Source organism: Lepidochelys kempii, chromosome 2 (genome assembly GCF_965140265.1).
Source record: "Lepidochelys kempii isolate rLepKem1 chromosome 2, rLepKem1.hap2, whole genome shotgun sequence".
In the NCBI taxonomy this organism is placed as follows: Eukaryota; Metazoa; Chordata; order Testudines; family Cheloniidae; genus Lepidochelys; species Lepidochelys kempii.
Genome location: NC_133257.1, coordinates 155566293 through 155592242, shown reverse-complemented (window position 1 = coordinate 155592242; position 25950 = coordinate 155566293). Strand labels below are relative to the sequence as shown.

Here is a 25950-nt window from a genome sequence, read left to right as displayed (position 1 = left end):
CCTTTCAGAACAGATACTGAAAAAGGTTTAATTGGTAACATACATAGGGACAAGAACATTTTAATTTTCGCTCAGTCATGTTTTCTGTTGCAAAGTTGAAAATGACTTGTTTCAATCGACACCAGCAGTTGCGTGATTTTCAAAAATGGTTCCAGAGGGAACAACTATTGCAGATATCAGTTTTCAGCCATGATTTTTCCTTATGTAGATGGGAATGTAGGAACTGCCTTATTAGATCAAAACAATGGTTCGCCTAGAATACTATCCTGTTTCTAAGAGCGAACAACACCAAATGATTCAAAGGAAAGTGCCAGAAACGCTGCAACAGGCAATTATAGAGTAACCTGCCCACAAGACAAGTTTCTTAGGGCTAGTCTGCACAAGACATTATACAGATATGATCATACTGGTATACTTAAGCCGCCATAGTTATATTGGTGTAACTCCCTGTGGACACTCATTCTGCAATTAGTGTCTTTTTCCAGTTCAGTTTAAACTGCTTCTGAAGTATTAACTAAACCGAGAAAAGGCATTCTTATTCTGGAATGAGAGTGCCCTCACAGGGAGTTACACTGGTTTAATTCATATTTTACCCTTTTACTAGTGTAACTTCCCATGTAGACAAGCCCCTCCGTCCATTAGAGGTTGGTTTATGCCCTGAAACAGGAGTTAATATGCCTTCTAAAAAAAAAAATTATTAAATCTCTATTACTGTAACTTTGAATGTTCTCATTATTCATAAGTGCCCAATTATTTTCAAATCTTGGTAAGCTACTCATCTCAATGGGGCCTGACTGTAAACTAGTGCAGTGTTTTATTTCTGGCTGCCTCTACCCAATCGGCATTTTTTTTTTTTTTTCCCTCTTAAAACTCCCCAGCAAGGGGGCAGTAAGGGTGAGATTTCTGGGGTAGTCCGGATGCTGATATTTTAACCACCATCTTGTCTAACTCTATTCAGAGTAGATCTATGCAACGAACTGGTAAAATGTCTGTCGACAGCAGATTTCTCACTGCTGCTACCATCCATGGAGCTCTACTGGTAGTAGCAACTATCAGAAATTTTAATTAAAAAAAAAAAAAAAAAAATCTAGTTGTAGACAAGGCCCCGAGTCCACAGACAGACTGAAACAACAAGATGTGCATAGTCACAGTCACCTCAGTGGGGTGTTGATTCCAACATACTAACAACAATTTAAATGGCAATTTTGTTAACTTGCTCACTGCTAGTCATTTTAAGCAGAAATATCCTATTTAATGTTCTTATTCATAATTGCTGTTTGAAGTAGGAAAAACTGGAGTGGAGAGCAGTGGGTCAAGTTGATTGCTGTCACGGATCACTAGGGTAGAAGACTAGGAGTTCAAAGCCCGCCCCTTCTGGCCCCCACCCCCACAAATTCAAAATCACTCTTTGCCTCTGCTTGCAAAGAGGAAGGGCAGATGAGATGCATTACTTCTCCACTGCCAAAAGTCTTAACTACCTCCTGGGTGCCAAAAATCTTAACTACCTCCCACGCCTTCTGAGGTGCCAAAAGAACCAACTGTCCCCTACCCAGCTGCCAAAATCTCCAGCTTCCTGACAACTTCCAGAATGCAGTAATGCGTTTAATACAAAAATCTGCCGCACTCTTAAAAATTGAGACAGCATAACGTAAATTTTATTTAATATCAGAATAAACACCACAAGGAAAACTGTCCCCATTGCATTAATCATTTTTGCATTTATTTCAAAATTGAAAGGATGTATTGAAATTGAGGCCGCCACTGAACTCTAGTATATGGCCATGGGCTTTGCCACAGAATTTTATTTCTAACTTGCCACAAACTACACAGGGCCTTAATCTTATAGTTTAACACATGATAACATGGTATGTACAATTTTTATTGGCATCATTTTGTGCATTGGTTGCATTATTCACTAGTGGTGAATCCATAAACACGTTGTGCAGATTTTCCTAAACTAGTACCAATAAAATTTTTATACCACACCCCACCATTATGCACTGTGTTATGCGCCATACACTTTGCTGGAAAACTATTTCTTAAGTTTTAGAACGTTTTGAAAAATTGTGTGACTTTTTCAATCCTCTCCTCGAGCTTATTTATCTGGCGTCCAACGGTAGAGGGAGACAAATTTAAGTTTAAAGATACCTTCTTTACAGATCCACAGCATTGGTGCTACCCCCCCTAGTTTCGGGATAGTCTCTTGGAGAAACTCTTCAGTGTGCCACACACCCAAGGGTCTCACTCTTCCTTTAAGGTAGGCCACACGGCCTCACCACCTCACCAAGCATTTGCAGTGACACTCAAACAGCATTGTCAAAACAGTAGGGTTTATTAGTCAACTGAAACACAGCACAGACAGTCCTTAGGTTAGCATAGAAAACTAAAGGTTAAAGCACAGACCATTCTAGTTAGCCCCGAGCCCAGCCAAGCTGTAGGGAACCCCATGGTTCCAGCTTTGTCTGTCTCTCCATCTGACCTCCTCAGTCAGATCCCAAGCGATAGCCCCAGCTCCTTCCAGCAGCCAACTCTTCTCCCCCGCCCCAGACACACACCCCTCTCTAGTCCTTTGTTCTCCAGCTGAAGGATGTTTGCTCAGTTTCCTGCTGAAAAATGAGGAAATCCATCTCCCTCTGGGTCCTTGGTTGCTAGACTCAGTGTCCTAGTGATTGGATTTGCCATTACCACCTCAGCCAGTCCTTTTCCAATGACCCACTCAAGCTCAGACAACTAGGCAACATTAGTACCTATGTCTCTGAGCCTGCCCTGAGAGCAAACAGTCATTTTCCACCCAGGAGAAAATGTAGCCTACAGGGGAAACTGAGGCACACATAGGCAATAGAAAAATATTACCTAAAATTTGTCACACCTAGAAGGAACCCTTCTTACAAAAAGATACACTTTAAAATATCAATGGGTGAAATACATGGCCCCATTAATATTCCTATCGACTTTAGTGGGCCCAGGATTTCATCCAATGACTTTCAAGCTGGATTTCTGAGGATCTTCCAAGGCAAGGAGCAATTATTAACAAGAGATTAATTATTAATAAGCCATCTGTCTGGCCAGTATCATTAGGCTATTTACCACAGCAACCAAGGTAGACATTCATCTTAAGAAGGAGTTTGAAGAAGGGCAGGATATGACGACACTGATTACTGAGAGTTTCACCGTAAATGAGAGCATGTTAATGTGCCTATTGGGAAAACGAACAAAATGAAAATGGAAGCTGCCATCTCTGGCAGAGCAAAGGGGGCAGATCATAACACACAGAGATAAGAGACTGGAAAAATTAAGGGGGAACCTGTGGAGGGACTTGATCAAAGAGAAGAACTGAGAATGTGATTTTGACAAGACCATCAAGTTCCCATTTCTGGCTCTGCAGGGTCATGTGATATCTGACCTTACTTGCTAAATTGCTATAATGTTTATAAACAATTACAAATTAGTAGTGTAATTATGACATGGTGAACGAAAACTCACTGCATAAAATAACTTGATATTAAAGAAAAATAATGCTAAGTTAAAAAAAACCCAAAAGCATAGTTAAATAGATGGACATTTTACCTCACATGCAGTATCCCAATGAGGGTGGCAGCTAGATCTGAAGACATTCTTCCCATAATGCAGCAGCGACTTAGAGAAGAAAGTAAGTCAGTTGGTAAACATGGTAGAAAGTATACAAGCTGCACTAAGCGTTGCTGTGACTCTGCTGGAAGAAGAACCAGAGTGCCATCTAGTGGATCTAAATTTTAAAAAAGGTACACAAAAAAAACTGAATTAAACACTATCATGCTTGAAAAGATTTTCCCCCTAATATTGCATAAGACACTGAAGACTGATTAATCTACCAAAGCCCAACTTGTCCCTTCAATTCTAGGACCCATAGTAAATGGATGGCCACTGGGGACTGTTTTCACAAATGTAAGAGCAAATCAATCAAGAAGTTTGTCTGTAAGGACAAAGTAGCAGAGAAATCAAGGAGGGGTAAAGAAATCAGGAAGGCCACTGGGGCTCCTACGTCGCTGTAAGTATAAGAAGTTAAAAGTATTAACAATACCAAGCATTTACAATACATTTTTCATCTTCAAAGCATTTTACAATATCAGTTAAGTAAAATATCCATATGAATTTTCGTTGTTGCTTCAATGTCCGTTTCTGTATGGCTCTTTCTATTTGGGTTTTGGTAACCACTTGCTTTTAGATTATCCATGTTTGGATAAGTGTAATCCACTATAAAAAAACTCCCATTCAAGCACATGTATAGAAAAAGTGATAAACAAAGCAGCCAGACTATCTGCAGACTCAGGGAAACAACTTAAAGATTCCATTATTTTAGAAAGTGAAAGGTTAGATACTTCTTTACAGTTCCAGTATTGCTAAGCCCAAGCATTCAAAGATCATGAGTCAGTCCAAAAATTAATTAAGAGATTGGTTTAAAAATCTTGAGATTGTTTAAAAATATTAGATTTAGAGTTCTTTTTAGATGTCTTATGGTTCTTGAGTGTATAGTGTATGATTGGGTCACATTTTCAGACTTTTCTCTGCAACAGTGAAGTATAGAAACTTAATTTTAAAATGAAAACAGATTCTTACAATATCACTTGACTAAGAGTTGGAGCTTTACAAAAAAACAGTAAATATTGCAAGACTAAGGATAAAAACTCGTGAATTGGCAACACTGCAGTAAGAAATACTTTCTTCAGGAAATTCCAATGCTGCAGAATAATGGAATAGACAGAGAAATTATTATTAAAACAACAGTAACAAAAATACTTTATATAGGACTTTTCAACCTGATAGACCTCAAAATATTTAACCAACTTTTATATAAAACACAGGAATTCCTTTCAACCACAAGCAAAATGCAGCCTGGGATGGAACAGAGGAGCTGTTTAACAGCATACAGCAACACTTATTATTCATATTGCAGTAGCAACTAGTAGCCCCAGTCATGAACCAGGGGGCCTAAGTATGCTAAGTACTGTATCAGTGGTTCTCAACTTAGTTACCATGGTGGGCTGGTGGGCTTCATCCAATACTACCTGTATGGACCTGAGAACGTCACATGCGCCGCAGACATGTGCTAATTGAGCTGCAAGTTGAGAACTGCACTGTACAAATATAATGAAAAGATGATCCCTGACCCAAAGATTAATCATTTTAGTACACGACATTTTGCACCTTGAAGTCTTTAAACCATGATTTGAGGACTTCAGTAGCTCAGACTTTGGTGAGAGGTTTACTGCAGAAGTGGGTGGGTGAGATTCTGTGGCCTGCATTGTGCAGGAGGTCAGACTAGATCATAATGGTCCCTTCTGACCTTAATGTCTATGAGTCTAAGAGAAGAAAAATACTGCATCCAAGCAAAGCAGGGAAGAACGTAATTTCTTGAAATTTCAGGGAAAATCTGCGTAAGAAGAATATAATTATCCAAACTGGAATTTGGCCAATATAGAAGGGCTAACTTCCCCACTCTTGCAACAAATACCGTTCTATAAAAGTCTTATCCAAAGTATAACACCTCTACGAATGAGGACTGTCAAGAGACTAAAAAACTTAATCGTGTGACTAAAAAAATTATCCGCGCAATTAAACACACAGTTAATAATATCAGATACTATGAATGGCAATATACCAAAACCTGTTGGAGAACACTTCAATCTCCCTGGACACACAATAGCAGATTTAAAGGTAGCCATCCTGCAGCAAAAAATCTTCAGGACCAGACTTCAAACAGAAACTGCTGATCTTCAGTTCATTTGCAAATTTGACACCATCAGCTCAGGATTAAACGAAGACCGTGAATGGCTAGCCAACTACAAAAGCAGTTTCTCCTCCCTTGGTGTTCACACCTCAACTGCTAGAAGAGGGCCTCATCCTCCCTGATTAAACTAACCTCGTTATCCCTAGCCTGATTCTTGCTTGCATAGTTATACCTGCCTCTGGAAATTTCCACTACATGCATCTGACGAAGTGAGTATTCACCCACAAAAGCCTATGCTCCAATACATCTGTTAGTCTATAAGGTGCCACAGGACTCTTTGCCACTGTTGTTAATAGAATACCATTTTTCTAAATATTTTTGGATGTCTTCTACATTTTCAAATATATTGATTTCAATTACAACACAGAATACAAAGTGTACAGTGCTCACTTTATATTTATTTATTACAAATATTTGCACTGTAAAAACCAAAATACTATTTTTCAATTCAATTCATACAAGTACTGTAGTGCAATCTCTTTATCATGAAAGTTGAACTTACAAATGTAAAATTATGTACAAAAAAACTGCATTCAAAAATAAAACAATGTAAAACTTTAGAGCCTACAAGTCCACTCAGTCCTACTTCTTGTTCAGCCAATCACTCAAACATGTTTGTTTACATTTACAGGAGATAATGCTGCATGCTTCTTGTTTACAATATAACCTGAAAATGAGAACAGGCGTTCGCATGGTACTGTTGTAGCCAGTGTTGCAAGATATTTACATGCCAGATGCGCTAAAGATTCCTATGTCCCTTCATGCTTCAACCACCGTTCCAGAGGACGTGCTTCCATGCCAATGACAGGTTCTGCTCAATAATGATCCAAAGCAGTGCGGACTGACACATGTTCATTTTCATCATTTGTGTCAGATGCCACCAGCAGAAGGTAGATTTTTTTTTTTTTTTTTGTGGTGGTGGTTCAGGTTCTGTAGTTTCCACATCGGAGTGTTGCTCTTTTAAGACTTCTGAAAGCATGTGTCACACCTTGTCCCTCTCAGATAGTGGAGGGCCCTTCAGATTCTTAAACCTTGGGTAACGTGCTGTAGCTATCTTTAGAAACCTTCTTAGTGTTTTGTCAAATCTGCAGAGAAAGCGTTCTTAAAAAGAACATTGTGCTGGGTCATCATCCCAGACTGCTATAACATGAAATATATGGCAGAATGCAGGTAAACAGAGCAGACATACAATTCTCCCCCAAGGAGTTCAGTCACAAATGTAATTAATGCATTATTTTTTTTAACGAGCGTCAACAGCATGGAAGCATGTCATCTGGAATGGTGGCCGAAGCATGAAGGGGCATACAAATTTTAGCACATCTAGCATGTAAATACCTTGCAATGCCAGCTACGAAAGTGCTATGCAAACTCCTGTTCTCACTTTCAGGTGACACTGTAAATTAGAAGTGGGAAGCATTATCTCCCGTAAATGCAAACAAACTTGTTTGTCTTTGCAACTGGCTGAACATGAAGTAGGACTAAGTGGACTTGTAGGCTCTAAAGTTTTACATTGTTTTGTTTTTTAAGTGTAGTTATGTAACAAAAAAAATCTACTTTTGTAAACTGCACTTTCATGATAAAGGATTGCACGACAATACTTGTATGAGGTGAACTGAAAAATACTATTTGTCATTTTTACAGTGCAAATATTTGTAATCAAACATAATAATATAAAGTAAGCACTGTACATTTTGTATTCTGTATTGTAATTGAAATCAATATATTTGAAAATGGAGAAAAACATCCAAAAATATATAATAAATTTCCATAGGTATTCTATTGTTTAACAGTGTGATTAAAACTGCCATTAATCGCAATTAATTTTTTTGAGTTAATCACATGAGTTAACTGCAATTAATCAACAGCTCTACTAGGAACGTACTCCTTACAACCCTGATGGTTCAGTTAAGAACCTGAACAAACAAGGCCTTTAGAAAGCATTAAACTACTGCTAAGTAGAGAGAAACATAAAATAAAGGAATATCTTTTTCAGCTTTGTACAGAAATTAGATATCAAATGTTCTCATCTATCAGTCCAGCCTAAAAAAAAAAAAGAAAAAAGATAGCTTCAAATGAAACTTCAGTTTTGAGGGAAATAAAATTGCTGCAGCCATGACTTTCTTTGCAAATTTCTATTTTAAGGGTATGAATAACCATTTCATGTATGTACTCTGCCTTTAGTCAGGAGACACAGGATTTTTCACTCCTTGTACCATCCCTCTCATGTCAAGTGACAAGACAAAATTCATTATGTTTTAGTACAAAAGTCTTACCATAAATTCGAGAAGCAGTGGCTTGCAAACTTTGTAACAATTCCTTGTTTGAATGAGATGCAGCAGAATGAATGGTCTCAATCAACTGGTTTGAAAGCTCAGGCTTTCTTGAACCAAGGAGAGCAAGCTGCTGAGGTAGGCCAGCCAGCCAACGAGATAAAACTTTACTTCGGCTCCTAAAAGAAGGGGGAAAAAGTTAGTTAGAAAAATTATTTTCTCTTCAATACAAATATTCTTAAATCTATTTTATGTTTACAATAAATACAGAATACTTATAATACTGTAATGTAGTATCTATTTATAATGTTTCAGCTAGGAGTCTGATTGTGTTGGTACGTAGTGAATCATCATACACGCACTTCTCTCACAGCCCCAACAGTTTATGCAACATGTAACCTAACAACCTCCTTCAGAACTCAATTTCACAAATTGACTATATGCTGGTGAAAAAGCATTTCCTTTTGTTTGCTCTAAATTTACGATCTATTAATATCCTTTAATGACCCAACATATTATGGGCCAGAGGAAAAGTATACACAATTCAGGGTTCACTATATCCTTAACACTGAATACCAAAAGTCCCCTGTAACTCTTCACTTTCCAAACTAAAATTTTATTTTTTTTTTGGCTCATATCATATTTAATCATATCTTCACTGTCCTTCTCTATCTTTTTAATCTCAGATTTATTTATTTATTTTAAGAGAAAAGGAAACTGGACAAAATGCTTCAAAGAAGGGAGTTCAATACAATGTCATGTTCCTTTAGTTTCTTACCCATCCTATTTGCCTTTTCCATTGCTGCTTAACCCTAGATTGACATTTCGTATAACCATTCCCACTCTTTAATCCACAGGATTTTCTCTCTTATCTCATGGTTTATATTCCTAATTAGGAGCAAGGTTGTTTGTTTATTTTTATCAGAGACCTTATAAAAAGCTTTTTTTTAAAAAAAAAATGATGTCCATCACATCTCCTTTATCTATATTTTTTCTAAAGAACTTTAACAGATTATAGAGGCATTATTCTCCCTTTCAGAAAGCATAGCAGTTGGATTATATTTAGGCAAGTATATATTTCCAAACAAGTGTGTTGCATTATTCAATCCTCCCAATATTTCCATTATTTAAAGGATATTTTTGAATGAATTATGTAATGAACTTCCATGAATTCATGTACTTCCCTCACTTTATCATGAAGGTTTTAATCTTGCCTTGTTATCTTTTATGACTAAATACATAGTCTATCCATGTTTCCAACAATGTATTTAAACAGTTACAGATATGTCTCTTGTATCTCTCCATCCAAGAAAAAGTTCATTACAGGGTACAGTAAACACAGTAAATTACAGTAAACACAGTTCTTTAAGTATATCGCTTCTACAGATTTACACCCAAAGATGGAGCATGTCCAGGCAAACTTTTTGGCGAAAGGGCCACATCTGGGTGGGGAAATTGTATGCAGGGCCATTAATGTAGTGCTGGGGAAGGGGTGCAGGAGAGAGTGTGGGGTGTGGGAGGAGGTGCAGTGTGCAGGATGGGGCTCAGGGCAAGGGGTTGGAGTGCAAGAGGGGTGCAGCAGGGGGCTCATGACAGGGGGTTAAGGGGTTCAGGGCAAGTGGTTGGGGTGCAGGATACGGGCTGTGGCCCCGCTTACCTCGAGCAGCTCTGGGGGTGGCAGCGGTGTGCAGCAGGGCTGAGGCAGGCTCCCTGTTTGCCCTGGCCGCACGCCGCTCCTGGAAGTGGCCAGCATGTCTGGCAGTGGCTCATGGGTGTGGGGTGGTTCCCGGCCAATGGGACCTGCGGGGGGCGGTGCCTGCAGGCAAGGGCAGTGCACAGAGCACTCTGCTCCCGCCTCAAAGGCTGCAGGGACGTGGTGCCGGCCGCTTCCAGGAGCGGCGCAGGACCAGGGCAGGCAGAGAGCTTGCCTTAGCCCCGCTGCGCCATGGGGCTCGCAATCCCCATGGGCCAGACTGAAAGCCCTGATGGGCCGGAACTGGCACATGGGCCGTAGTTTGCCCTCCCCTGTGCTGGAGAGCGAAAGTGTGACCTTTGAGGCTGTATGAGTAAGGCTCCATGTTTGTCACAGATTCCGTGACTTTCCGTGACCTCAGACTTCTGCAGCAGCCCATTGTGGCTTGCCCAGGAGCCGCCTGAGCAGCTCAAGCAGCCCCAAGGTGAGAGTCTCAGGGTCCCCCTGCCATAGGGTGTGGTGCAGGGGGGCTCAGGGCTTGAGCTACTGTTGATTTGTGTGTGGGGGGAAAGGGGTTATTCCTCTCCCTCAGCTCCCCTAGCTCCACCTGCTGCCTCTGCCAGCAGCCAGGCACTGCCCCTGCAGCTCCCATTGGCTCCAGTTCCCAGCCAATGGGAGCTGCAGAAACTGGGCTTGGGGCAGAGTGGAATCAGCACGTAGAGCTAGGGAGCTGGGACCACCGCTTCCCAAGAACTGGATAAGGAGCCTGCCCCAGCCCCTCCAAGCCCGCCCCCTTGTACCCATGCCCGCCCTGGCCGCGACGCCAACCCCACCCCCCCCAGCACCTGCGCCCCCTTCCCCAGCACCCATGGTGCTTCCCTGGGCTGCACCTCCCTCCCCAACACCCACGGCGTCCCCCAAGCACCCATGGTGCCCCCCCGGGCCGCGACTTCCCCCCCCCCCGAGCCCTCCCTCACCAGCACCTGCTGTGCCCCCCGAGTCTCTCTCCCCACCCTCCCCCATTTTAGTCAGGGGTATTTTTAGTAAAAGTCATGGACAGGTCACAGGTCTGTGAATTTTTGTTTACTACCCGTGACGTGTCCATGACTTTTACTAAAAATACCCGTGACTAAAATGTAGTCTTATGCATGAGTGCTTCTGAGTGGCTTCAAAAGTTTAGACCTAAGGGTATAACAGGGAGCATGGTCCTCAAGGCACTCAGTTCTTTTTCTCCATATCTAAAAAAAAATGTCAAGTAGTATTCCAAACTTTAAAGAGGGGATTATTTTTTAAAATGGGGAAATTAGTTAAGGGAGGCAAATTAATATCAGACTCAAAGGAAATTAATATCAGACTCAGAATGTATACCACAAGTGACACTCAGAAATTTAAAAAAAAACAAAAAACACCAAAGACAATAAAAATGGTTTAATGGTAAGATATAGGAGCTTATTTGAGCAAAACAGATATCTTCCAGAAAACAGAAATGCAGCCCAAGGAACAATGTATGGCAAGTAAAAAGTAAGATGGAAGTGAGAAGAGCTAAGAAAACTTTGAAGAGAAATAGGCAAAGAAGAAATTATATTTATGTGCATCAGATGCAAAAGACTAAAGATTTGGACAGACTGTGCAAGACTGAATCTGCTGGACTACCAGGGAGAAAAACAGAACACTTAAAGAGGAAAGGAGCATTGTGGTGAAGCTGCAGATGTTGAGATACCTACTGCAGACCTGCTCTCTTCAGATAATAAAAAACACTGTGAAAGAGTGAGACATCATTGTCAAAGAGCAAGGTGTCAAAAGAGATGTTAGAAGTAGATGAGGAGGGGAAGAGAAAAAGGAAGGATGATAGAGTGAGGTGACAAAATTATTGAGGTTAGTCAAGAGGAGAAAAGAATGAGAGGAACTTCAGAGGGACTTAAATCTACGTGAAAGGGCAGCACAATGGCAAGTGAAATGTGTTATAAACAATATAAGATGATGTACACTGGAAAGAATTATTTGAATTACTCATGTACATCTCAGGCTCAAACTCAATGCTACCTGAGTAGGAGCATGAAGTTCACTCAACAGGTCCCCTGATCTCTGAGAGGCACCTCAAACCTCTGCTTCTGGAACCTATCCATCCCATTCAGCCATATGGAGGGTCACGTGTATATGATCATTCTACAGTTTGTGAATTCACTGCAGAACCACATCCAGGCCACAGATCTGTGCTTCAGAGTCTACCCCGATCTACCCCAGAGATCCGAAACACTGTCATCATTACCAGATCCACCCCTAAAGAGGGAAAGGCTGAATGTATGTTTTATTAAATGATGTATGCAAGTTTATTGTTAGCACGTTTATTTTAGAATACCAGTTAGTTAACAGACTGATGAGGCAGAACTCTTACCACTTTGGGAAGGAATTTAGGATGAGATGGAAGACTGCTTTGTCATTGTGGGTGACAGTAAACAATTAGTCAGCCATGGGTCCTGTAATTTGCTTATTATTCTAGAAGATGTGATTAGTATAATGAAGGCTGTTTTGACAGAAAGGTGAAATAAGGAACATTCCCTCATAGGTTCAAAGGGGGGGCGTGGTCACAAACTGAGTAAGTACTAGGTTGAGATCCCATATCAGAGATTACTCAGACTGGACGATAAACGTTTACTAATCCCTTCATGAACCTCTTAACTATATCATGCGTGAATACTGTCTTATCAATTAATGCATGATGCACCAAAATGGCTAAGTGGACGTTCCCAGACAATATAAAGTCCCAATAGCTTTAACTGAAGTAGGTATTCAAGTATGGAGTAAATAGAAGATGTTTCTGGAACTATGTTATTATTGTCCTAGATTAAAAATCTCTTCCATCTGAAGTCACAGAAGGGTGGTGATTTGACTGTTTGCTAGAATTTATTGGGACATGCTGAATTTCAAGAAAGCAAGACTTTTTAATGTCTGTCAGAGTTCGATGGCCATGCTGTCAAATGCAGACAGCACATGTTTGAGTAATAAATCAGACCATTCTGTTGGGTAAGTGGTTACTGGGAAAAACCAAAAGGTCCCTTTAGATAGATGAAGAAAATCTTGAAGTTGTTGTCTAACCTATTCTGTTGCAAATCAAAGTTATTGACACTTTAGCCTGTCTATTTTTTCTGGACTCTGAACTGAAGGAAATGGGGGAAAGGAAAGGCATAAAGAAGACCTATTATCCAGTTGAACAGAAAAACATCTGATATGAACCGGTTGTCTGCTCCTGCTCTCAAACAAAACGTCAGGCATTTTGAATTGTGTCTGGTTGCAAACAAGTGTATGTCTGGATAGCCCTAGAGAGAGAGTGTATCTCATCTACAACTGAAGTCTTCAGTTACCTTATGTCAGCAGTGGCCAACCTGTATAGGGACCAACTCCGGAGCTGGAGCTACAAGTGCCAATTTTCCAATGTGCCAGGGAGTGATCACTGCTCAACCCCTGGCTCTGCCACAGGCCCTGCCTCTGCCCCCACTCCACTCCACCCCTTCCCACCCCTCCCCATAACCTGCCGTGCCCTCGCCCCTCACCGCCTCCTGCATGCCACAAAACAGCTGATTGGGAGGTGCAGGAAGGGAGGGTGAGGCACTGATCGACGGGGCTGCCGGTGGGCAGAAGGCACTGGGAGTGGGAGCGGATGGGGGGCTGCTGATGTATTACTGTGGCTCTTTTGCAATTTACATTGGATTTATTTAGGGTTTGGACTCCATTGGGAGTTGGGCATTTGAGGGTTCAAGAGAGGAACACTTCTGTAAGCTGCTTTCAGTTAAGCGTACAGCTGTTAGGGGATGTAGTTCAGACCTGGGTCTGGGTTTGCAGCTGGCTAGCAGGTCTGGCTCAAACCAGGCAGGGCACTGAAGTCCTAAGCTGACAGGGCAGGAAAGCAGGAGCAGAAGTAGTCTTGGCACATCAGTTTCTAACGCCCGGGGGTTTGTGATCCAACCCATCACAAAGATGCACTTGGAATAGAGGCTATGGTATCTGAGGGGTCCCATGACACAGATTGGCTCTGCTAACAGAGGTCAATATTTGTGCCATTTCTTTGCTTGGAACCAGAGGTGTCTGATACAAAGGATTACATTCCTGAAGACTGGCTCTGTTAATGGAGGTCAACATCTGAGACGGCTCATCTTGTTAGACAGCCAACTCCAATGCTTGCAAAACCTTCAGTACCAGGATATTAGATTCTACCCTGGTAGCGGAGATCTTGGAAGGGGTCTTATGCTGCTCTTTAGTCCCTGAAGGAGACCTATCTGTACTTACAGATCCTAAGGATTCTAAATCAGAGGACTTGGTTGCAAAGGCATCATGGAGAAGGCTTGGAGCCAGTTTTGATGCTCCTTATGAAACCTTTGGGTCAAGGTGTTGCATATGGTTCAGAGAAACAGAGAATAACCTTCCCCAAGGCAAACACCTTTTTCCTTGAAGATGCACAGATCAGTGCTGCAGGTTGGGAATGGACTAAAATGAACTAAATAAAGAAATAACTTTTAAAAAGATAAAATTTAAAAGACTAATCTGACACCAACTGAAAGCTAGCTAACAACGTGAGAGTCTTGATTCAAAGATCCTGGTTGGAAGAAACTAGTGAGATTTCTGGTCTGTCTGCAACCACTGACAGAAAAAACTGAGGTGGCTGAAACATCACAATCCCTCTCATAGCCTCACCTTCAGAATATTCAGTAGCAGTAAGAGAAGGGCCAAGAGGAGATGCGAGAGCACTCCAACATGCACTGCTATGAGAGCAGAGCTGCATTACTGCACATCCCAGGAGTGGGAACGTGCAGGGACCACTTGAAGTTCCAACTCACAGCAAGGGACGGCTTATTGTGAAACAAAACTTTTGCTATGTAAACTGTCAATTATTTCCTGGAATACTAGAGACATCCAGATAATCCATTTCATTATACAGAGCAAAGGCATCCAACTAATGTGCATACTCCACAATCTCAAACCACCTCCTTGGAAGCCTAAATCCTCAAATATCCCCTAAAGAAATACCAGTGCTACAAAGTAACTATACATCAATATAAAAATCTGCGACATATTGAAAATGCAAGCATAATTAACATTTAATTTAATAACATGGAACACCATATTGAGTGTATTGTATATTTTCATATTTAATTCTATAATACATCCCTTTTCAATCAGGCAAATTGAAAAGGGATGTATTATTTCCGGTCCGCTGCAACCAGAGTACTTGCCAGAGAATGTGCATCAGGCTTACTACAGAGAACACATGACTGTTCTAAGAAGGGATCATGATGAAGTCATTGCAGAAGAGGCATTATATTCCTGTTTGAGTGGAGGATCAGAGACTGGATAGAACCAACAAGTAGAATTGTAGGTGAATTGTCAGGAACTATCCTCTTCCCCTCCATGTCTGAGGAGCATTCTGTTACCAAGAGTGCAGTACCTGGAGGTCTCAGGAACTGAGGCAACAGTCTGCCCTAGAACACACAACAGACTAGTTATTTGACACCCCTTAGCCTGAGCACTCCTACTCTCTCCTCTTGAAGGCACTGGATAAAGTGCCTGAAGTCTCAGAAGACGAGGAACCATGCAAATCTGAGGACTTAGATCCAAGTAGTTTGGCTCAAAGATCTCCCAGATTTAAATGGGATCTTTGGAATCCGCCAGGAACCAGAGGGACACAAATCCTGCAAATCAGTTTAAATGCCTTCTGTATAAGCAGTAACTTCTTGGTTTTGACAGATATAGTAAGTACATTGGAGACAGAGCATCTTCTCAGGGAGTGACCTTTCCTTAAGTATCCCAGACAACAGGGCACATTCATCTGTTTCCTGACTTCTTTGCTTTACATGGGGCACAGAATATAAACTCCCATATCTCAGCATCCACAGATAGAATGAGTAAAGGCACAGTGCTCAGACACTATTGAGCTAGAGCAAGTTATTACTACAACTTTTATCATTATTATATTATTTCTATTACAGTAGTGCCTAGAGGACCCCAACAGGGATCAGGGCCCCATTGTGCAAGGTTACGCGCACACATTACAAAAAAGACAGTCCCTACTCCAAAATGCTTATAATCTGTACAAAGTTCCATTACTTTTTAAATAAGAACCAAGAGCAGCTCTGGAAAACTCCACAGCTGTTAACTGGGCTGCGGTGGAATCACACAAGTGTGATAATATAAAAAGGCTGAACATTAAAAATAATTATTTCTGGGAATAAGATATCCAAAGTATACTAATCAACACTGCTACCAGCTAGTGAAATGTAGACGTGTAGTAAAAAAAGTTTCTGCACCATAGATACAGGAAAGAAATTGGATGTTGTCTTTTACAAACTCAGGGCCAAATATTCAGAAATAAAAGGGAGCTCTGTGAAGGTACTAGAGCAAAAACAATATGGGTGTCCACATTTCCAAACATGTTGGATGTACAGAGAGGTCTTTCTCACAGAACTCACATTTTATCCCTACTAAAAAAGGAGAAAAAACTGCAATCCTAGATGTCACATCAGCAACAATTTACATACAGTTGCTGAGCTACGAACAGATCACACACCATTTATAATTGGAAGTATGCAATCAGGCAGCAGAAGAGCCCACACCCCCCAAAAATAAAAAAAATAAAAAAAAGCAACATAGTACAGTACTGTGTTAAACGTAAACTACTAAAAAAAATAAAGGGATAGTTTAAAAAAAGATTTGATGAAGAAAGAACTGTTTCTGTGCTTGTTTCATTTCAATTAAGATGGTTAAAAGCAGCATTTTCTTCTTCAAAGCTGTATTAAGTTAACGTTCAGTTGTAAACTTTTACAACAACCACCATGTCATTTTGTTCAGTTACAAACATTTCAGAGTTACAAACAACCTCCACTCCCAAGGCGTTCGTAACTCTGAGGTTCTATTGTAGTTCAATTTAATTCTTTACCAAGCTAAATGTAAACGATCTAATTTTCTAATGTATCTATTTCTGCAAATCTCCATCTTTGCCACACATTAAAATGTTTTAAAAAAGTAGTCATGTGTGGAATTTCAAGGCAAAAAAGAAATTAAAAACCTCTGCTTAATGAATGAACTGGGATAATTAACTATTTAAAATTTTACACATGCTTAAATTTACTGGAAATGGAAATTAGGTAATAAATTATATTTGAGCACAGATTGGCCAAATTCTCCAAAACAATTCTGGTAGTGGGGAAGAAACTGAAAAATGGAGCAAAGGGACACATCATCTGAGCTTTCCCCAATGAGCTTTTATTCTGTATCAACAAGCTTTGTTCTACTGTGGAAGTTCATGGCCTAAACTTTGAGACTAAATCTGCAAGGTTAAAAATTTTAAAAATAAAGAAAAAAATCTTTACCTGATTCTTTGAGCGCTCAACTCTTCTTTCTGATAAACCCTGCTAAAAAATTTCAAAAGCAACATACGAACAGGAAAGAGGAGATTCCTCTGCTGGTACAGTGTATATACTGCTTTTATCAAAGTCTCCATTGCCACTAGAAAGAAAAAACATTAAAAATGTGAAATTTAGAAGTGCTTTTTATCTTCTCATTACATTAAGAATATCTATTGAGGAGCTAGTAAAATATTTTAAAATACCCATTTCTATGTAAAATCCAAATCATAGAATATCAAGGTTGGAAGGGACCTCAGGAGGTCATCTAGTCCAACCCCTGCTCAGAGCAGGACCAATCCCCAATTTTTGCCCCAGATCCCTAAATGGCCCCCTCAAGGATTGAACTCACAACCCTGGGTTTAGCAGGCCAATGCTCCAACCACTGAGCTATCTCTCCCCCCCACCACTGAGCTATCCCTCCCCCCCTGGGAGTAAACCATTTTGGAATCAATTTCTGCAGGATGTACAATGAGCCTTCACAGACAAATCTTGAAATAATGTTTGCAGTGTAAAATTCCTCAGACAATTAAAATTACAATGCTAGATAAGGAACTACCTAAAACCCACATAACATGTATGTTTTTAAAGTATTAAAGAATTTCACAATGAAAAATAATACAAGAATGAAAATGAATGAATACTGAAAAACACAGATAATCTATTTGAATGCTAAGAAGGTGTGACTATTAGGAATGGGAGAGCATTTGAAAAGCAGGTAGAAGTTACCACCTCACACTCTAATCAAGGCATCAGCCCTCTAGTTGTAAAGTTGGTTTCAGTCTCTGGGTCCTATTGGATTCATTACTGTTAAAAGACATTCAAATACCTGCATTGGCCATTAATTCCTTCTTTCCTTGATCTTTGATTGTCCAGGAAAAACAGATTTCACCCTTTTCATTCAGATGCAGAAGACCTACCCATGTCGGATCCAGATACTGTTACAACATGCTCCATCTGGACACAGCTAGTTCCACACACACAGCCCAACCCTGGTACACCACACACTACTGTGAATCCCTATATGAATCCAGATCTACTTCTAGAACTTGGTCCTTATCTGTAAAGCCTTTAATGGATAAAGTATTCATGCTATTTCACAGATCACCTCTCATTCTACACCACACTCCAGTGGAAGTGTGCTGCTGTAGCATTTTAACGCCATGTCTACACTAGCAAGCTTACAGCAGCACAGCTGTACTGATGCTGGTGCGCCTCTGTAAAATCGCTCATGTAGCCACTCTGTGCCAAAGGGAGAAAACTCTCCAGTCAACATAATAAAACCAGCTCCACAAACGGCAGTAGCTACGTCGGCGGGAGACACTCTCCCACTGACATAGCGCTGTCCCCACCAGCACTTCTGTTAGTGTAAATTATGTTCTTCAGGGGGATGTTTTTTTCACGCCCCAGAGTGATATAAGTTATAGTGACAAAAGTAGTAGTGTGGACAAGCCCTAAGTGTTGACACAGCCTGAGTAAGTCCTCCATCAAAAATCGAGCAGCATAAGGGCCAGCAATATTTCACCTGTATCACAATCAAGAAAAAGCAGCTGAAAGAGAGGCATTCTGCATTGGACCTAGAAGTGACAGATGTGCGCCCTCTCTTGGAAAGGAAAATTAATGAAACACTGGGAAATAAAGTGTTACTTGACACAGGCTTTCATCAATGCAAGCTTATCATTCCAGCAGTATGACAGCCTTCTTATCATTACAAAGGCACATCTACAAACCATGAAAATGATTTTAAACACAGAATGGAACATTGAAATGGCCTCAAGAAATACTGATTAACTGTGATCAATAAGATGCAGATGTAAATGAATTCCCTTATTCATTAAAGTGATCTCTTTTTCCTCTTCTTTTTTTTTACTTAAAGGTAAGAGAAAATGGGTACAAATACACAAATATACTACTCCTATTGCTTTTCACTTTTAGAGTATGTTTAATCCAAGAATCTAAAAGTGCTTTACAAAACTCTTTAATCAGCAATTCTCAATGCCCTGTGAAGTAGGGGATGTATACAGTGAATTACTACTACTTTGTGGACAGTACACACTACAGAACATTTTAGGACATTCTTAACTTTGTACCCCATCCACCTTAAACTGTAGAAGTTAATCAGAGACACAGAACATTTCCCGTGCATAGGATATATTTGGTTTTTAAAGACAACTACCTGCTAACTACTCTTACCTTTGTTTCGTTGTATTTGCATTAGTCTCCATGTCACTCCAAGCAATCTGTTCAACTGCTTGCAGTTCAATCTGCAGCCATGCTGAAGGGTTTCGGTCACAAACTTTCTTATCATACCCAGCCAGTCAGAATCCATTTGAAGTGTTGAAGCACTTGCCAGTGAAACCATAATGTCACACAGGGTTAAATTCAATAAAAGATGGTCTACGCTGTTTGACGATGTCATACAGTACTTGGTGCTAAGTAAAATACATATACCGATATTTATGAAAAATGAATGCAGTTTTTAATGCATTAATGTTTCACAAAGTTATCGTAATATAGAAAAAATTTCTTCTAAGCACTACAGGTTTAAAGCAAAACTTTTAAAAATAGGAGCCTCACGAAGGCTCCTAAATCTATGGTTAAATAAATAAATAAGTGACCTGATTTTTAAACATGATAAGCACCCAACACCTCCACTGAGCTCACAAGATTATACAACAGTCCCAGGAAGGGCAGGAGTATAATTATAACTCCTTTCCATGCTCACCCCTCCATTCCCGAGACTATTAGCCTAACACAATTTAGAAGTTTCCAGTGTGGTATAACTAAGAGTGAATGTCACTCCTTTTTTTCTTTCTTTTTTTTTTTAAAGCAGTACAAAATGTTAGTTGGTAAATCTGTAAATTGCTAAATTTAAAAGTAATTTTATCAATCAGCAAAGCCTACATATACTTCCATATATGTCAAACACCATATATTTAACACATTCTACCACCCAAAAAGATAGCATTTTTATTTTATTTTATTTCATAAAGACGTTTTAACACTCCATCAATGTATTATACCAACAGAACATGTATGGAGCTCTCGTATTTGCTAACACATGTTGAGACCAAATTAGCTTTGAAGTCTTTAGGTCTAATTCTGTCTTTCCTTAAGAGTGAGGCACCAGGGTTTGGGGCCTTACAGACAGACTTAATTTGTCCTTCAGAGTAATAGCTTACATTAAAAACAAAAAATTAGTCTTTAGTTTGTACGGTTCAAAAAAATAAACCCTTCCAAATGTGGAAGGTGATCAATTCAAAGAGGTCTGCTAGAGTTTGCAAAGATAAACAACAGCTCTCAAGTGTGAACTGCCTCATTTGAGAACTGACCTATTCATTTCAGTGAGTGCTAACTCAGAAGCCAATGATGATACATAGTTAAGATTTAATGTAACTGCTCAAAGCATGCAGGAAAGTAGTAGTAGTATAATAACCTGAATATCTACAGCAGCATTTCCCAAAAGGAGAGAAGTGGCTAAAAGAACTAGCCAAGAGAGTGTAATTTATGGAAGATCTGTAAATTAAGATGCATGGACCTTAATTATACACAGTGGAGATTTGGGGTGGAGAGGGGTGACGGGTCTTATTTTCCTGAAAGGGAGCTCTGCTTTCAGAAATTTGGGGGGTACCTGTCTAATTAAATATATTATTGATTCTATACTGACCCAACAAAATAGCCTTATAGCTTAGAGGTAGGGTGGGGCATAGTTTAGAGATATGGTGATGAGGTGTAACTTGCATGGAGTTATGAAGAAGGAATATATAGGACACGAATGTTCATTTTCAGAATTTTACAGTTTTTGAGGGGAGCTGAAGTAGGAATTGAAATTCTAACAACACTTGCTGGTTTTTATGTAGACTCCACTGATAGACACTTTCAAGCACAACGATTTCCTGATGTAGGGCTAAATTGTGCCTGTAGGCTACACACCACCCGTTGAGGAGCCCAGAGAAACTGTAATTCAGATACAGCCTACGATGGAATTTCAACTATCAGCGTGGCTGCACCAGTGTAAACCCCATGGGGCTTCAGCATCCAAGCCACAACTTAAAATCATTGTCTATACCGCTATTTCTAGAGCACTAGTACAAGCCCCACTAGCCCAAGTCTGTCAACCTGGGCTGGGAGGCTCGGTTCAAGATGTTGTGCAGACTTACCCCTAGAGGCCCTGTGGAAAAACCTGCTAGGAGAAAGTATCACAGGAGAAGCTCTGCAGCACCCAGGAGTAGGGGACAAAAGTGTAGCCCAAGAGGTGCAGAAGAATTATTAGTTGGAAGATGTTTGATTTTATAGATTGACCCTGGAAGGGGATTGCATTTTTATGTGATTTGGCAACAAAGCACCTAGATAGAGACAATTAGGAGAAGATACTGACAAGAGATGTTCCATTACAGAGCTGAAGAAGAAGCTGCAAGGAGGTACCAGAGATGAGGATCCCTTGCAACAACATGCCCTGGCATAATGGGGTGCTCTTGAGGTGAGGGCATGCTATTATACACGGCCTCACAGAAAGCCACAAATCCTTCAGTATTTGCCTGGGGGTGGGGAAGGGAAGCAATCTGCTATTGGCCCTTCCAAGCAACAGATTATTATTTCCACCAAACTGGCTCAGTTGTGCTGCCAAGGCACAGATAGGGGGAGACAGCTTCTGATCAACCCTGGCTTGGAGAGAGAAGTGTCTTTACTCTCCCTTATATCATTACTCAGCCACTTAGGGCCCAAATACACTCCAGATCACAGATTTTTGTTTACTACTACTAAGATATAATGCATAAACCGATCCATTATCTAATACAGGGCTCTCACACTTTCTTAAAACATGGACCATATCTTAATAGAGATATTATGGACCTTCCGTTCACATTCATCCAACACCCTACCATAACTACACGGAAAATAAATGTATTTTAGTTGGTTTTCAATGCAATTTAACAGCAGGAAACAGGATACCCAAAACCAGTAGAACAAACACACCTAGAGAATCCAGCAGCAAGTGCCCTGCAGGCCACAAATTGAGAACCCAATTGTCTAATAAATGCAAGTGAATACTTCTACTTCTAAGATTCTGCATTTTAGTTTCTCTGAAATAGATTCATAGATTCATAGATATTTAGGCCAGAAGGGACCATTATGATCATCTAGTCTGACCTCCTGCACAATGCAGGCCACAGAATTTCACCCACCACTCCTAAAAAAGACCTCACACCTATATCTGTGCTATTGAAGTCCTCAAATTGTAGTTTGAAGACCTCAAGGAGCAGAGAATCCTCCAGCAAGTGACCCGTGCCCCATGCTACAGAGGAAGGCGAAAAACCTCCAGGGCCTTCCAATCTGCCCTGGAGGAAAAATAATAACATCCAGATCTAGTTTCATATGAGAAATTATCTTAGACTCTTTATAAATGTATCAATTAAGAGCAACCTAACCACCATCTAAATACCTCTCCACATCTCTTAAAGAAAAAAACCCACCCAAAGTATTTTTTCCCCTTTTTTGCTATGCTGAAAGATTAATACTAGGCTGTGTATCTCATTCATACATGTGGTCTCTCTTATTCATGAAAGAAAAAGACGTAAAGTGACACCTGTTTTACTCATACCTTTTGTATGGATCTCTCTTTTTGTGCTTAATTGTTTCTTGTAAAGAATAAGGAAAATGACGCATGAAGTGATGCTTGAAATCAACAAGGTAATTCATTCGAAGCCATGCCTCCTATTAAGGAAAGCAGATAATACATTAGAAAACAATGCTTGTAAGTGAAGTGAAATGTAATCATTTAATAGTCTACCAAAAACTAATGCTTAGTAAAAAAAACCAGGATGTGACATAGGAAGGAGAAAAAAATATTTTAGCTTCCGATTTAAAGCTCTTTCACATACACATTCTTTATGGGATGATGACTTTCGCGACAACAAAATGGTTCACTAGACAATGATAATCACTTATGACTGGGGGCAGTGTTTCACCCAGAGTAGATCCTGTACATTTTCTTAGTGAACAGGTACACAGGAACATGTAAACTGAATTAACTAAAGGTGTGAACAGAAAGTACATACTGAGGTTCCACACGCAGACATCCCCTTAGTTCGCAATAAGGTTTCCCATTGTTTAATTCATAGTCCACCCAGGCTATATAGAACAGCTGACAGCAGGAAGGCAGAGGGCAGCCTTGCAAGAAAAGGAGCTTGCCCTCTGCAAAGCCAAAATACCTCCCTCCATGTTTACCAAAGAGGAGATAACCGGGGATATAAGAAATGTTGGGAATATCTCAAATGTAGCAGGAAGATAAGTGTTAACCAGAAGGGAAAGGAAAAGGCAATGGGTGTGTTTGAACATAGGGAGAAGAAACAGGGCTTTATTACTTGCATAGATTTTACGGTCAGAAGGAACCTCATGTATAGCACAGGTCACAGAATTTCCCAGTTATCCCTGCCATGAGCCCAATAGCTTGTGTCTACATTCAGTCTTGATCTGAAGACTTCAAAAGCATCCACCACTTCCCTTGGTAGTTTGTTCCAATGGTTAATCACCCTCATGGTTAAAGATTAGTACCTTATTTCTAATTGCACACCTTTCCACTTCTGCCTCATGCAATGCACAGAATGGAGCTGCCTGGGGATAAATCAAGGTTGCGTAGTGAAGCAGTCTGCCTGTAAGACTCCTGTCTCACTTGCTGCAGAGTTGGAATGTGTGTCGTGAATGATACAAGGGACTACCAAAAGTGAAAGAACAGTTTCATAGATAAGGCAGATGAAAACTGCCGTACAGAATTGGATCATATCCCTGCCTGTGTCAGAGTTCCTATATGATGCTAGTCAAGTCATTTAAACTAAACTGTTCAGAGGTGATCACTAATTGTGTTCCTCATTTTCTGGATGCCTGACTTGGGGGGGGAAGGAGGGGAGAGAGAGCACTCACACATGCAACTGATGTTGAGCTGTGCTATATAATGCTAAATATTCTGAAAAATCCAATCCTAAGTCTCAAACTGGGCACCCAAAATTAAAGGATACTTTTGTTCTCAGTTTCTCTGTGCCTCAGTTCTTCTGTAAAAAGGGGATAATACCACCTCACCTCACAGGGGTATTCTGACAATAATTTCTTTAATGTTGGTGCAGACTCGGATGCTATAAATGATGAGCACCACAGAAAAGCACTTGAAGAAATTAATAATTCTGTTGTCAGTGTTTGTATAGTCTGCAGTAAATCAGGCCTAGGACCACACACTGAACATAAAGAAAACAACATATTAATAGCTGCTCATTAATTAAGCACCATTCATCGTGTGCACTGAATGAAGCAGGGGCCCTATGGAAAACAGTACATAATCATGTAATTAAAGACTATCATAATACAGTCACACAAGAGGATCAAATTAAGGTTGTACAGGCAACCTTAATTCTGGCATTTCTTAACTTTTGAGTGTTTGACGCTGCATTTTAAATGTTCTTTTAATGCAATTTCTGTGTAATTTCCAAAGTTTTTTAAAAAGCAAACTTAAAAAAAATGTCCACCAAGTGGCATCATATTCACACCTACGTGGTTCATCAGCCAGGTTGGATCCTTTTGGTCCACACAGAACTCTGCTACTGTAGCTAATGGAGTAATGGATAGGAATAGTAGGTTGTCATCCCCAACCGGGACAGCACTAGAGGGGAATGGGGACACTTTGACAGTGGGTTTCAGAGATTTGCTCACAGCAGAGGAATGGTGAGGCAGTGTGATCTTGGGTTTCATTCCAAACTCTGGAGGGAAGTGTTCTCTATTTGGCACAGACTTTTCTGCCCATTACCTCCAAGCTTGATCAATTCTGCCCTCTCCCCTCCCACCTGTCCCTTTCACAGTACTGTTGTTTCTGATTCCAATCCCAGGCTCCTTGACCAGTGTCTTATGTCTACACTGCACTTTTGTCATTAAAACTTTTGTCAGTAAGGGGTGTGAAAAAAAACACCTCCTGACCAACAAAAATTTTAAGGACAAGAAGTGCGGGTATGGACAGCACTTTGTCAGCAGGAGACACTCTCCCACCAACAAACCTACCGCTGTGTGTGTGTGTGTGTGTGGGGGGGGGGGGGGGGGGGGAGAGAAGAAGAGGTATTTTGTCAGCAGGAGAGCTCCTTTTTGCTGACAAAGAGAAGCTACCTACCTTACAGTGATACATAGCCTTAGTCACACTCCTGTAGACTCCCCATCTCCTTGCCCAATCATTTCTAGTCCCCAAATCCCCTTGGCCTGCTAATCCCAGTTCCCTCCCCAACTCCCTGATCTGCCTGTCTCCTCCAGTTGCCACCAGCGCCCAGTCACCATTCCATGGCTTCCCATCCAATCTGTGTCCTCACCTCCTGCAGAATTTTTTTCTCTTTGCCCAGCCAGTCCCAGTTCTCTTCTTCCCTATAACCTGGCACCTTGTCAGATCTCTCTCTCCCCCTCACCTCCCTCCATCTCCTATTAGGTCCCACTCCCAGTCTCCTGGACATGACAATCCCAGTCTCCACCACCTCTCCCAGACACACCTCGTCCCAACTATTGTATTCCAGCGCTTGCCCCCACTGCATTTGAACCAGATGGATTCCTCCTACAGTTGCTTGGGTATCGGCAGGGGGTTACTGAGAGCACACAGATTACTGAGCAGAATAGGTAGAGCAGGAGGCACCACTGTACCGCTAGGTGCCAAGATCTTTAGCTACCTGTGTGCCAAGTCGGAAGGTTTCACTTAGTATGTGAACCTCCATTAGAGCTTGCCCGCATAGGGTCTTTAGCTCATTGGGAACTCTCGGTACTGTACGTTCCTGGTGCCTCACAGTCCAGCGCTCTTGGTACCAG

General features: G+C 40.7%; 1 protein-coding gene across 7 annotated transcripts in view; it reads right to left on the bottom strand.

The window, feature by feature from the left end:
* TEX10 (testis expressed 10) overlaps window positions 1–25950 on the bottom strand; it is a 133238-nt gene that overhangs the window by 76921 nt on the left and 30367 nt on the right. For 6 of the 7 annotated variants that reach the window (XR_012157406.1, XM_073332519.1, XM_073332514.1 and 3 more), the window contains 5 exons: window positions 22727–22839; window positions 19318–19556; window positions 17092–17227; window positions 8041–8216; window positions 3568–3745 (listed from right to left, as the gene is read on the bottom strand). Coding sequence is in view for 6 of the 7 variants with exons in the window: in XM_073332519.1 (XP_073188620.1) it covers window positions 3568–3745; window positions 8041–8216; window positions 17092–17227; window positions 19318–19556; window positions 22727–22839 (842 nt within the window). In the remaining variant the exon portion in view is untranslated. The remainder of the gene's footprint in view (window positions 1–3567; window positions 3746–8040; window positions 8217–17091; window positions 17228–19317; window positions 19557–22726; window positions 22840–25950) is intronic. The other variant, XM_073332515.1, reaches the window with a different exon arrangement.